The sequence below is a fragment of the Ctenopharyngodon idella genome, chromosome 15 (genome assembly GCF_019924925.1).
Source record: "Ctenopharyngodon idella isolate HZGC_01 chromosome 15, HZGC01, whole genome shotgun sequence".
Lineage (NCBI taxonomy): Eukaryota > Metazoa > Chordata > Actinopteri > Cypriniformes > Xenocyprididae > Ctenopharyngodon > Ctenopharyngodon idella.
The window spans coordinates 25,720,827-25,735,972 of NC_067234.1; the positions used below are offsets into that span (position 1 = coordinate 25,720,827).

General features: G+C 38.6%; 1 protein-coding gene across 2 annotated transcripts in view; it reads right to left on the reverse strand.

The window, feature by feature from the left end:
• Positions 1-15,146, reverse strand: part of slc43a2a (solute carrier family 43 member 2a) — a 28,206-nt gene that overhangs the window by 7,449 nt on the left and 5,611 nt on the right. For both annotated transcript variants that reach the window (XM_051861282.1, XM_051861281.1), the window contains exons 3-8: positions 13,938-14,166; positions 13,362-13,417; positions 13,195-13,271; positions 3,177-3,269; positions 2,961-3,094; positions 2,152-2,354 (exon numbers count right to left, since the gene is read on the reverse strand). In XM_051861282.1, the coding sequence (XP_051717242.1) occupies positions 2,152-2,354; positions 2,961-3,094; positions 3,177-3,269; positions 13,195-13,271; positions 13,362-13,417; positions 13,938-14,166 (792 nt within the window). The remainder of the gene's footprint in view (positions 1-2,151; positions 2,355-2,960; positions 3,095-3,176; positions 3,270-13,194; positions 13,272-13,361; positions 13,418-13,937; positions 14,167-15,146) is intronic.

Genomic DNA, 15,146 nt, shown 5'->3' on the forward strand with positions numbered 1-15,146 from the left:
AAAAATGGGGTGTAATGTCATGATTGACAGCTGTGCTTGCGAATGACACTACTTGCGAATCACTACTGCGCAGACTCTTGCTCCGAACTACATAATCGGCAACGACCATTACTGGGATATTTTGGCTTCATTTTTCTACAGTGAAAGGAAGTTGAGACGCGCTGTCCATCTTTTTTTACATTCTATGCTACGTGCCTATAGACTGAACACGTAATATATACGACGTCACCATTTTCACAAATTCGCGTTAATGTAGTTTACACGGAAACAATAACGGTATCATTTAAAACACTTGCACTTTGAAACCCGTTTTCAAAAGTTTGCATTTTCAGGCCCCCAAAACGCTGTTGTCATGTAAATGAACAACCAAAACACGTAAAACGTTTTCCATTTTTAGTTGAAAATGGTGTCGTGTAAACGGCCCTAAGTCCCTAAGTATGCTCTAATGCCTTTAAAAATGGCCAGATCGTGCTCACATGGAAAATAACTCTACAGGTGCTTGGACAGCCAGGCAACACTTCAATGTCTGGCACAGTAACACAGAGGCCGGAGGGTCTGGGTTTGTTAATGATCCACTAATTCTAGCGCAATAAATGCATGCTGCTGTTCACCGACTACCAATGGAGTGACCTTTATGATGCTGTTACCTGGTCCATTGAGAATCTGACCTCAACGCACCTGATATGCTCCGGAACACATGCACACACACACACACACACACAAACAAACTACCTCATTATTCCCCTAAGTACACAAACACTCAGACTCACACTTTCAAGCCGCCAGCATTGAGTCTGACGGTAATTGACTGCAGTAATGGAAACACAGGGTGGTGAAGGCATTAGCGCACTATGGATGACAGTTAGAAGGGATCAGCATCATTCTCTCTCTCAAACCTCCCACAATATCTCCAGCTGTGTCTCTAAAATAGCCCTTCGGTGCTATCTGCCCTCTCCCTTGCCACCTTCTCGACCCCTGCCAATTTTAGCCCCATGCCATGGGTCCTCCAAGAACGCGGTCTGAATCGATTGCACGCTCCGTTTACTACAAAAGAGCCCAACTGGGAGCCCCGTTGAGAGTTGCAGAACCCTAAAAAAAGGGAGCCGGTGGGGAGCGAGTACCCTTTTGCATTATTCTGACAAGTTTGAGGTGAATTTGGAATAATTGCATGGCACAGATTTGGGTTAGTAGAAGCAAAGTGCAAACACAGCGTGTGCCTGCAACCTCCAGATGTTAAAAACCAGGCATAAGGCTAATGAAGGAATCCCCATGCACAATAAAAGAGATTTACTGAGAAGCATTCATTAACATCGCCCCCTGTCTGCTCGCATATTCCCTGCATGTCTGGATGCCGAGGGGTGCGCAGTGAGGGGTACAGAGACGCTGTGTGTTCTGTCCAATTCTTTCTGAAATATGCATGATTGCGGGATTACACAAGTCACTTGAATTTGATGAACAAGGACTTTGTTCAACACATTCAAACAGTGAAAATAAATGAGTTTTGGTAATCCAATAACCACTATTCTGCCTTCATAATTAACAATCAACTTGCATTACAGATAACTTTAAATTATTTGGCGCTCAACCTGAAAGACACATACAGTGGGGTACAAGTGTCTGAGACCACTAATGAAAATGTAATACAATTTTTGGACAAAATTTTATTTAAAAAATGCATTAAAGTGGTCATGAATTGAGAAACCAAAAATTCCATGATCTTTTGACATGTAAGAGGTCATTGTACTATAAAAACATTCTTTAAAGGTGCAATAGGTGATCTGGGAAATGCTAACTTTAGCCTGCTAGCATTGAAAGCATACAATCCCACCCTTCCTGCAAATCGCTGTCCAAACCACATCTCCTCCAAAACACATGAATGCGCACAGACCAGAAGCAAGACGACCAGAGACAACGTTGTTGGATCATGTGTCATTCACCTTTACAGTACAGAGAGTAACAGTACTCCTAAAACAGCTTTTTATTGAAACCAAGCTCAGAAAATGACTTGTTTTGGATTTTGTCACATTATGAAATAATAATGCAATGAAAGACTGCCTCTGCAGAATCAGATATAAGCCTACTTCGACATTTTTCAGATCATCAGAAGCAAGACTGGTCAACAGAAAACATGTCAATAAGGACAATACTCACATTCCTCCACAGACTTGCACTGGACCTCCAGATCGAGAGTGGACAGGCAGAGTTTATTGCCTTCTTGGGTGGCCAGCTGTTTTGGATTGTTCTTCATGGAGTTGCCCACACTCAATCTCCGACCAACGGTGGTCACCTGCCTGTAGAACTGTTTCCCTGTGATCTTGTGGTCAAAGCCCAGCCAGCTGAACTTGATCTTCACACTGACAAGGCGGAGCGTGAGACAGACAATAAGTGAATTATGTTCCATCAGAACCTTCAATAAATGGATACAGAAAACAAAATCATGGTTTGGGGTCTGTAAGATTTTTATGCCTTTGAAAGAAGTCTCTTATTCTCACCAAGGCTGCATTTATTTGATTAAAAATACAATAAAAACAGTAATATTGTGAAATATTATTATAATTTCAAATAACTGTTTTCTATTTTACTATAATTTAATATAATTCTTATATTATATTAATTAATATAATATTAATATATTAAATTATATTACTTATTATGATGGCAAAGCTGAATTTTCAGCATCTTAACTCTAGTCTTCAGTCATATGATCCTTCAGAAATCATTCTAATATGCTGATTCCCTGCTCAAGAAACATTTCTGATTATTATCAATGTTGAATGTTATCAGAGTTGTTCTGCTTAATGTTTGTGTAGAAACAGTGATACATTTTTATCAGGATTATTTAATGAACAGAAAGTTTATTTGAAATAGAAATACTTTGTAACATAAAAGTACTAATTCCTCTGAAAAACAATCTTACCGACCGCAAACTTTTGAACTGTCAGAAACACTGGACTACATACGTGTAATCCATGTCCTCAGGTCCTGGGAAGGGCTCGAGCGGCCAGTTAAAGAAGCAGTTAATGAAGACCAGGCCGGCACAGCCAGCCCACACCAGAAGGATAGTGATAAAGGCAACACCGACATCATAGATCACCTGATACAGCAACAGTCTTCATCATTATCACTGATTTAAGCTCAGCTTATTAAATGAATCCAAACTGAGCACTCAGATTTACCTTTATTCCTGGGAAGGTGACGGCGGATGACGCGTACGAGCCAATCATGAGTGCGATGAAAGTGGAGCGGAGATCACCAAACATGTTGGGAAGCTATAGAAGAGTCAAACAGGTATATTAAAAACTCTTCAGGGTGCATAAAAGAGAGGCAATACTGCTATGAAAAGCAAATATATTTATCTACTTTGTGGACATAATGTATAAGCCATAAGCAAAACAAAAACAGGCTCACAGGATCTGTTTTAAATGACAAAACATGTCAGATATAGCAGAGGGTATGAAAGTAAACATTACATCAGGGTAATAGTGATATTCTCTATGGTGGGAGCAGCATGTACGTGGGGGGACATCGTTTGAAAAGGCAACTGCATGCCACGAATATTTTTAGCAGCGAGAGAAAGTGTGTGAGGGACACTGGAGAAGCTTGCATAATGCTGTTGCCTTTGAGCTGGGTGGAGGAGTATAGCACTGGCTGTTCTAAACTGCACTGTCAGGGTAAACAACTGTCAGACGTCACAGAGAATATACGGAGGAAGGAAGAGAGCCTAAGATAGAGAACCACAGAGAATCTGAAAAGGAAACAAGGAAGAGAGAGCAAAAGCGTATTCTTAACGTTCGATAGTATTCTCTAAGAGAACACTCTTAAAGATAATTAATGTACTGTTGAATATTTTTATTATTTATTTAGTATTATTATTTATTCATTATTATTAGTATGCTTAAAGGAACGGAACGGAAAATGAACCGACGGAAAATGAAAAGTTGCGATTTTCTAGACCGATATGGCTAGGAACTATACTCTCATTCCGGCGTAATAATCAAAGAACTTTGCTGCCATACCATGGGTGCAGCAGGCGCAATGATATTACGCAACTTTTCATTTTCCATCAGTCTTAGAACACGATGTGACTACAGAAGAGTCAAGTTTTAAATAGGAAAAATATCTAAACTCTTTGGTCATTTTTGAACGAGATGCTAACGGCTAATCAGATTCAATGAACTATGCTAAGCTATGCTAAAAGTGGTACCGACTGAGCCGGAGATCGGCTGAATGGATTTGAAAACGGTAAAACTCAACTGTTTAACTCTAGGAGAGTTGGAAAATGAGCCTATTTTCAAAAAAAGTGGAGTGTTCCTTTAAACACACAATAAATTTGTCTTGGTGATAGAAGTTTACTATATACAGACAAAAAAAAAAGACTCAGATAATAAAAAATAAAATGAATGATTATAAATTACTATAATTAATATAAAATTAATATAATTTTTAATTTTAATCCTCTTGTTTTGATATATTTTAACATTTTTAAAAGTACAAATGATCCATGTAGTCTCTCTCACTGTGGACAACTTGGATATATAATAAATGCGAAATAATTTGCAAAATGCTGTTTAAAATAGCTGTAAATGGAGTATTGTATGTCACACCATTTTATTTTAAATTTATATATATATATATATATTTTTTTTTTTTTTATTGTAGGGTGTTGAATTGTAAGGAGCGCTGCACATGACATGCAGGGAAAAAAAAGTAAATTGTGAGCACGATTTACTAATTCATTCCCTCGATTTATAAATCGGGCGCATGATTTAGCAAATCGAGGGAACGAATTAGTGAATCATGTGCATGATTTAGCCTACTATTTTTTTCCTGCATGTCATGTGTGGGGCTCTGTAGAGTTGTTTTGGTACATGTTTCTTTAATTTCTAGGTATTTTCCATTTCTCAGAAAAAAAAAACCCCTACATCTATTTCACACACCCGTCGACAGCTGACAGCATCTTATATCGAATTTCCTCCACAACTTGCAGTTCAAACATCAACACAGATTTTCCAAGAACACTCTGGACATCTTCCACTTCCCGCGTACTTCACAGTTCAAAAAGCTTGTTAAAGACAAGAATGAATGAAAGCTCTCCCTTGGAACCCAACATAGACGTCATTCACTGCCTCTAATTAGAGTAAAGGTCATACCAGAACCAAAACATCCCAGATGACACTTACAATAACTCTCACACACCCGGCGGCCCTAGGCGGCATTGTGCCTGTGGCTGGAGAGACTTGTGTAAGAACAGCTTTGGCTAATGGACTGTGGAACAGGGCCGACAGGACGGAGAGTAATGGCCTTTTCATGGAGTTGAGTAACATGTGAAGTACCAAGAGACAGTTTCAATAACACTATGTTCTTCTGCTTTCTCGGACAGTCACCAGCCACGTCTGGTCATGTGAAGTCAGACACAAAGAAACACTGAAACAAAGGCCCTTTTATCAAACGTATCTTGTATTATAACGCGAGTGTCGCTCTGTCTTGCTTGTGTTGCAATTAAACTGGCTAGGGAGTAGAACAAAACGTTGAAAGTTGACAAACACTGATAGTCTCCAAGTAAAGTGATACTGTCTGGATGATATATGAGTCAATAAGACCAGAAGAATCTACTGAGTCAAAACAACGTTAAGGCCACTGGAACTGAGAAAACACTGTAGTCAGTCACTGAGAAATCACTGTAGTGTAAAACAACCAAAAGATTTACAATAATGGTTATCTGAAATAACATTATTTTGAAACGAACATTAAAATTCGTCTGTAAAAATGAAATATTACATCTGATACTAATCTGATGGCACTTGTGAGGCAAGTACATAAGAGCAGAACAACTGCTTCAACATTGATAATAATAAGAAATGTTTCTTGAATAGCAAATCAGTAGTGATGTAAAATGAATAAAAAGAGTAAAGATGCTGAAAATTCAGCTTTGCCATCACAGAAACAAATTACATTTTAAAATAAATTGAAATAGAAAATAGTTATTTTAAATTGTAATCATATTTCACTAAATTACTATCTTACTATCTTATTAGTATATATTAAAATAATAATAATTTGTAATTTTATCTCTGGGTGTTTCAACTGCAGGCATGGCGTTATCTGAAGCTTGCACTATAAATTGTTTAAACTGAGTGCTATTTTTAGCCTTGAGCTTCCCAGAAGCTGATTTAATTTGGGATCGATGTGCACTAAAGTCAATAGGTGTGGTACCTGATTGATTTGTTGAAATAAAAAGGAAATTCTGAAGTGCCTGAGCTGAGTTACTGTGTCCCACTCTCCCAAAAGCACCTCTCAAAACTGATTTATGTGTGGGGGTTTTGTAGGAAAACAAATCAATGGATGTTTTCATGAGAAATCACACTGATCGTCATTATGAATTTGGCTTACCCATCCCTATTTGTGCAACATATGACCACAGAAATCTGTCAAATCCTTTTTCCAGCTCCCCTGAGAGGAAGGACAGTGAGTCGTTGTAAATGGGTTGGGGGAGGGGCCTGAAGTGGCTAAATCATACTTATCACCACGAAAGAACGACAATAAGTGAGGAAATTAACATAGGGACAGAGAAGTGAAAGAACTGGGGAAAGCTAGTAAAGGCTGGCCAGAAGCTGACATTGCAAAGTCCAAATATGGCTGCCAGAGTGTCATATATAGTCTGCCTATTAGTAATATTTATATTATATTTAACATGCACTTGATCATTATTTGTTCCACATTTAACTGACTATATGGCCCTGGTGCATTTAGATGACCCATTTTTTCATGATTTTCCTAGCGTTAGTCCCACTCATTTGCAGGGTCTGCACTATCGGAATTATCTGCACACACACACATTGGATTTGACACAGGTTTTATATCGGATGCCCTTCCTGATGCTAACATGGTGCATTCAGATGACTAATTATATACTGTATCCAGTGGACCAATGGACATACAGCAAGATATCGGTGTGAACGACAGGAATAACAACTGATAATAATGGCATGGTCATTGCCATGCAGACTTATTGAGTGTTTTTAATCTGTTTTCTGGAGCCTAAATGCACCCATTCCACCATTATAAGCCATTTTTTTTATTTTCCTCACATGACTCAGCATCCTGAAGAAGTGGGTTATAAATGGATTGAAGGCACAAATGACAAAAAAAACAGCATTAGTGAGTCAGAGAGTGAGAGACAGAGCTGGAATACAGAGGAACAGGATATCCCCAATGAAATTTTATGGTTCAGAGATTGCTATTTTATGAAGCCCCTAAAGGGACCTACGCAAAAATAAAAAAATATACTGACTTTCATGTGCACACATGAAACTTTTGCGTGTGCACAGGAATTTTTTTGCATGCTCACGCATTACAATTTCCGGTTTATGTATACCCTACTATAACCTATTTCATTTGTGCTTCACTGCCGTTTTACTATAAAGTAAACAAGAGTATGGATGTGCATGAATTAATAAAGATCTATTTGCTCAAAAGTTGACTTACACATTCAAGGGTCCATAAAACTCTGTAGCAGCCGAGAAACCGTGCCATGAAATGGGCTGATGAAATTTTGTATTTCACAAGATTAAACACCCTTTATTAAACCACTTTGTCGAATTTAACGCATCCTTACAGGTGGCGGAGAAATGCTGAATTTCTTCATTCAATTCTAACAGCATTTATTGCGAACCGAGCCATGTGCATAAAAGACTTTAGAAAGTGTTACGTCATATAATAGGGGAAGCTCATGCTTCAATAAATGAGAAAAACAAATAAGTAACAGGATTTGGCCTCGTACTATACGAACTGCTCGAATGAAATCCAAAATTTGAGCACTTTTTATCACTTTTTTTTTTATCCCTTTTTAATGCACAAAGCCGTATTGCGCCATCAGGTGCGTACGGAGCCCTGCACATGACATGCAAGAAAAAAAAAAAATCGTGCGCACGATTTACTAATTCGTTCTATCGATTTACTAAATTGTGCACACGACTTATTAATTCGTTCCCTCGGTTTACTAAATCGTGCGCACGATTTACTATTTCATTCCCTCGATTTATAAATCATGTGCATGATTTATAAATCAAGGGAACGAAATAGTAAATCGAGGGAACGAAACAGTAAATCATGCGCATGATTTAGCCTACTATTTTTCTCCTGCATGTCATGTCCGGGGCTCCGTAGGCGCCAAACAGGTTATAGTAGTGCATAAATTGAAAATTGTAACACGTAAAAAGTTTCTTGTCCACACGCAATGGTTTCTCGTGCACTCGCAAAAACTTTCTCGTGGTCATGCAATAGTTTTTTGTGAGCATGCAACAGTTTCTCGTGAGCACACAAAATAGTTTCTCGTGAACATGCAACAGTTTCTCGTGAGCACACAAAATAGTATCTCGTGAGCTCGTAAAAAATTTTTTGCGCGCACAATTTCTCGTGCGCGCAAAAACTTTATTGTGTGCGCACTCGTGTGCACGCAATAGTTTCTCGTGAGCTTGCAAAATTTCTTGTGCGCAAAAAAACGTTCTCGTGCGCACACAAAAGTTTCTCGTAAGCTCGCAAAAAGTTTCTCGCGTGTACAAACTTTCTCGTGTGCACACAAAAACTTTCTCGTGTGCACACAAAAACTTTCTCGTGTGCTTGCAAAAGGTTTCTCGGGTGCACACAAAAATCTGTATATTTTTTATTTTTGCAAAGGTCCTTTTAGGGGCTCCGTACCATTTTATATATTTATTTCCTAAAAATATATTAAAAATAGAAATTAGACCATTTCTGACATACAATAAGGACATAGAGCTATAAAATGAATGTTAATAGCTAAGATCATTTTGTCTTGGAAAAATTTACTGGTTGCAGTGCCATGTAGTTACTAGGATGTTGCTAAGTGGTTGCTAGGGGGAAAAAAATATTTTTTAAATCAGTAAAAATACAGTAACATTCTTAAAATGAAATAAATGGGAAAAAATAATAATAAATGTGAAATAAATGTTTTAGATAATATATCTTTATTTATTTTAAGTTTTATTTATTGATTGATTTTTCTAACTCCAGTGAGGTTGTGTTGCAAAAGACTTAAAGATGGTTGCTTGCCATACAGCCAGTGGGATGACAGATAGATACAGACAGAGAGCTAAAACGGGAGAGGAAAAGAGCTGCAGAAATGGACAGATGAAAGATTGAGGTCAGACAGTGAATCAGGTGGCTGGAAGGGGACAGACCAGCCATTAGACAGAGAGCTGAGTCAGTGTACTGGGAAAACATCAGAGGTGTGCTGGGAGGAAACACGAGCTCTCAGGCACTCTTACTGCAGCTGCGCTACAAACTGCTGAGTGCGCAGACACAGAGAGACCGATAAAAAAGTAAGGAAAAGAAAGAGAAAGAAGGGTAAATTGCCAGCTTCACCTAACCTCTTAGGGTTTGTCTTCAGAGTGTGAAACTAAGACTTATTCATAGAATACAATGTTCAGAAAAGTTTTCTCTTCTGCAGTTCCGGTAAAGTTCAGCCCAAGTTTGCAGACTACATTTTTACATTTGCTGAAGTAAATGTGAGCTGCACTTACCTGTGCAAAACTCACTACGATGCAAGAGCATGGTTGTCAGGGAAATGTTGCTTGGGTGTTTTGGGTGGTTGCTAGGGTATTGTTAAGTGGTTGCCCGTAATTGCTTGCTAAGTGACTGCTAGGTGGTTGCTATGGTGTTCTAGGTGATTGCCAGGGAATTGCTATGTAGTTGCTAGGGTGTTCTGGGTGGTTGCCAGAGCAATGCTGTGGTTGCTAAGGTGTTTGTTAGGAATTTCCTAGGGTTTTCTGGGTGATTGCTAGGGAATTGCTAAGTGGTTGCTAGTGGGTGATTTCTAGGGCATTGGTAGGTGGTTGTTAGGCCATTGCTAGATGGTTGCTAGGGTGTTTTGGGTGGTTACTAGGGCATTGGTAGGGCAATGCTATGTGGTTGCTCAGGGGTTCAGGGTGGTTGCCGGTGGATTGCTAGGTGGTTCTTACGGTGTTCTTGTTGGTTGCCAGGGCATTGCTAGGGAAAATTGTTAAGAAAAATAACAACACATCAACTCAAAAAGCTACAGTTTTATTTGTGTCTGTAGCAGAAATGGTGCAGGACGAGTTATGTGCTGAAGTTTAGATTTGTTCAAATGCCTACCTCAAAATATAAACAACAGTGATAGTGATGCTTTAGCATGGATTTTTAAAGGTTGCTGTATGTAATTTTTTTGACTGTACTAAAGCATAAAAATACCATAAAATGTTTGCAGAGATTTGGGAAACATGCTAAGTTCACATACTTGTTTCTCTGAAAAGCAATGCTACAGCCAGAAATCTACTTTGAAATGTGCGTTCCATGTCGGAATGTCTGTTTTTGTTTTGGTCCGTGTGATCCCGCTCACTGCCAATTTACCCAATAGTATTTCGACACCCTGGGTTGCCAGTTGGCATAAAATAAAGCGTTTTGCATTAATGGAAGCTGTCAATATTCCATTTCATGAGTTCACACTTACAAATAATCAGACAGAGTAAAAGAGTATGCTTATTTGGTGTGCTGTCTGGGGTAGGGCTCCGAGCTGGGAATGTGGCCTGAACCCAGAGTACTCCCCCATATCCCTGGCTGGGATAGGAACCAGCCAAGAGTGAGGAGTCGGGGTGGCGGAGGGATGCAGAAAAGACTGTCGAGGAACAGAGGTAAGCCGGCTATATATACAGTTGCATGAAAAAGTATGGGGACCACTTGCAGAATCTGTGAAAATGTGAATCATTTTAACAAAATAAGAGAGATCATACAAAATGCATGTTATTTTTCATTTAGTACTGTCCTGAGTAAGATATTTTACACAAAAGATGTTTAGATATAGTCCACAAGACAAAAAAATAGCTGAATTTATTAAAATGACCCCTTTCAAAAGTTTGGGAACCTTTGATTCTTAATACTGTGTGTCATTTCCTGGATGATCTACGACTGTTTTTTTGTTTTGTGATGGTTGTTCATGAGTCCATTGTTTGTCCTGAACAGTTAAGCTGCCCAATGTTCTTCAGAAAAATCCTCCAGGTCTTGTAGATTCTTCAGTTTTCAGAAGGAAACACGATGCATAGCTTCGGAAGCAACAGAAGATACTTGCATGTTTCCCAGAAGACAAATTAAGTACAATTTACCTTGATCTTCAAATTCAAAAAGTTTTCACCCCCCCGACTCTTAATACATTGTGTTTTTTTCTGGAGCATCAGTGAATGTTTGAACCTTTTGTAATAGTTGTTTTTGAGTCCCTCAGTTGTCCTCAGTGTGAAAAGATGGATCTCAAAGTCATTCAGTCACTGCTGGAAAGGGTTCAAATATGCAAAAAATCCTTGAAAACTGAAGAATCTACAAGACCTGGAGGATTTTTCTGAAGAACATTGGGCAGCTTAACTGTTCAGGACAAACAATGGACTCATGAACAACCATCACAAAACAAAAAGATCATCCAGGAAATGACACACAGTATTAAGAATCAATGGTTCCCAAACTTTTGAAAGGGGTCATTTTAATAAATTCAGCTATTTTTTTGTCTTGTCAACTATATATAAACATCTTTTATGTAAAATATCTTACTCAGGACAGTACTAAATAAAAAATAACATGCATTTTGTATGATCTCTCTTATTTTGTTAAAATGATTCACATTTTCACAGATTTTGCAAGTGGTTCCCATACTTTTTCATGCAACTGTATAGGCCTTGTGCTGATTGGATAAATCATTTGAACATGCTCCTCCCGAACTTTGTTAATAAACATCATATGGCACCTTTAATAAGTCTAATAACAGTAACAGTAATGAAGCTATTAAGAGATGCACCCAAACAACATATGTCAGACAGTATGAACTGTGCTGTGAACCCCAGGTTTTAACCTCTTGCCACACCAACCAGCAGTGTAAAACACATAGTTATACAGAACAGCTGGGAAAAGCTTCTAAGAACACAACAGCTGAGATAACAGTCTGTACTGTTCCACTATGCACTCATGCATGCCAGTTCACTCTCTCTTTCTGTCAGTGTTTTTCTCTGTGCGTATGAACAGACAGGCTCCGGCATGTAAGGTAGCGCAAGAACCCGGGGATAGAAACTCAACAACACAAGCAGATGAACTGGTTGCAGGAACGACTGTGCCATCAGCTATGAACTCATGCGACCCCAAAATTTCCTATGACCTCAGAGCAACAGGCAGAAACAAGAGACAACCACCCTTCAGCTGGCAATGAGCACAACTTCCTGTTTACTTCAACCCAGTCTGCTCTCTTTACTGATATTTCTCAATATGAACCCAATGAACTGCAGATGTTACACTGAACACAAAGCTAGATGTTTTGTTGCCTTAATCACTGGAACTGTAATAGTGTGTGGAAAGACACAATAGCTCTGAACTGCCTTGCTGTCTACTGCCTACATAGGCAGCTGCCTTCTAAGGCAACATACTAAATAGAACAGCATAAGTGACTTATAGGCAGCAACTTGTCTCTGTTTGCACATTACAGACAGACTGTCTTCTATGTATTAGCGGTGGACATTATTCGGACACGGTTTCTGTGAGTTACATTGTTGCACCAGTAAATGCAGCTTTATAAGTGAGTCACCACATCATTAATTCAACTGATTCTTTCAGAACACTGATTCATTCAGAAAGTGACTGGCTGAATTCGAAATTGCATAGTACCATTCTACTCTTACCATTTGTCCCATATATTTATATGACAGAAATAATAAGAATAGTATGTTGCTAGTATGCTATTCTGATTTTAGCTACTGTCTTTAAGAGTGAGTGATTGAATCATTTAGTCCACTGATTCATTCAGAAATGAAACAACGGGCTGGTTGAAATTGGAATAGCACACTAGTATACAACTCTTACTATTCTTACTACTCTTACTCTACTTTTACTATTTCTGCCATATAAAGATATGGATGAGCTATTGCGTCATATTATTGAAAAAAAAAAATCAAATCACATCCTGTCAGTATCAGGCAATTTCTAGGATGACCCATTGGGCTGCTGAAAATCTAGCTAAGAAAAATGTCTCTGTGAGGATGAATAAATGACAATGTAGCAATATTTGGGAACAGAAAACACCTGCATTATTCAGTTTTGTGGCCAGCATGTGAGAATGCACCATGGTCTTTGAGCAAAAGACTGGAGAGGACACCCATAGAGACCCACTAGTACGACATGAGCACTTACTGTGAGTGAGGTGAAGGTCATGCACATGCCTCCAAACCCATTCAGCGCAAGGGCAAAGAAGATTAGGATGGAGAGATCTGTGAAAGAAAAATACAAGGATGTCAAAGAGAGCATGGTTAGGGGGGTATTAACAGCAATGGTTGTCTGAACTGGATTTGCAAACATACTTCTAGGGTCACTGGCTCCATATGCAATTAGGACGCAAGAGAGGGCAAACGAAGCGCTACGAAGAGATCATTTCATGTTATTCTTATGACACATCATGCATTCCACATATAATGCTTATATTTTAGCACAGGGGTTTTCAAACTGGGGGCCATGTAAAAATTATAACATAATAAAATATAATATATGTAAAAAACAAAAAAATTATATACACATTATCAAATATTTGTTCAAAATTAGTGCTGTCAAATCGATTAATCGCGATTAATCGCACCTAACATAAACATTTGTAAATATAATATATTGTGTATACACACACACCCACACACACATATATATATATATATATATATATATATACTTTTATGTTAAATGTGATTAATCGTGATTAATCGATTGGAAAGCACTATTCAAAATATCAAAATAAAACAATATAATACGAAATAATTTAATAATATTTTACACAAATTTATATTGTTAATAATAATAGTATAGTATAATATTAATAATATTTTTTTACCATATAAATAGTGTACATTTTTATTTAAGGTATTCAGAAGCCAGTTTTCCTCCTATACCTGCCAAGCAGCCTTAATTTGCGTGGGCCGTATTTGTCCATGATGATGCCGAGGGGCAGTGTGATGGCGCTGAGGAGGAAGGAGCCGATGGTGAAGGCCAGGTTCAGCATCTCATCTTGCTCTTTACAGATGGTCCAGCCATTCATCTTAAGATTTTCCCCCTCCTCATCTCTCAGGTCTGTTGACGTCTCATTTTCATTCTCAGATGCATTCTGCCCTGTACTGTTACCTGGAGGATTGGAAAGCATAAGACAGAATGAACTCAAATTGAGCAATCTAATCACCAAACTAGCACTAACCAGTGTGGACCAGCGTGGAAAGTCATGCCGGTCTAAGCTGGTCTTTTTAGCTGTGTAGTCAGCAGTCACATGCTCACATGTAAAACTCTGTGGACTAATTGTGACTCTGACTTCTAGGAAAACAGTTATGGCACTCTGGGAAGTAAAACAGGAAATGTCTTAGTGAGATATAGTGGCCACCATCATGTCCCCCTCCTAAAGCAGCCAGGATGCTGGGCAAAAGGTCAAATAAACAGGCAGCTATACACAGTAAACAACTATAGCAAAAATAGCACGGGAGTTTATTTGAACCCACAGCCTCAACATCTTCCTACAACCGCCAAGGCATGAGCAGCTTGACTAACATTTAACCCTGTTCTTTCACCCAGTGCTGTACCCTGTTGTTTTGACTATGGATAATCATGCTTTGGCTGGGCAACAAGTTTCTTACTTGGTTCTTCAAGACTCAGGAAAGTTGTTTATCCAGCGTTCTTTTGAATTGTCAACAGCCTTGAAAATGGTCTGGAATAACTTGTTCTGATGGGGGATGGGGCTGTTTGCAGCATATGGAGAAGCTGTTATGAATGTAACAGGGTGGGCAAGAGACAGAGAGTCTTTGTGTGAGGGGTTTTTGTTCGAATGTGATCCGTAAACAAACAAATGAGCTGTGTTTGTGGAACACAGGTGACCTGAGCAGGTGATTGAAGATGAAAAGAAATGGGTTAGAGATCACTGATTGATTGTAATTGACAGATATCTGCTAAGCTTGAGATTTTTTGCTGAGTAATAAAGGAGGAGCTGCCTTGAGTCAATAGACACCCGTTTCAATTACTGCTCCTGACAGCAGTTACAGACTGACTCAAGAAGTAGTGTATGTTTTTACTCTTTTTCATGAAATTAATAATAAAAAAAAAGTAGTTTTCTTTTCAGT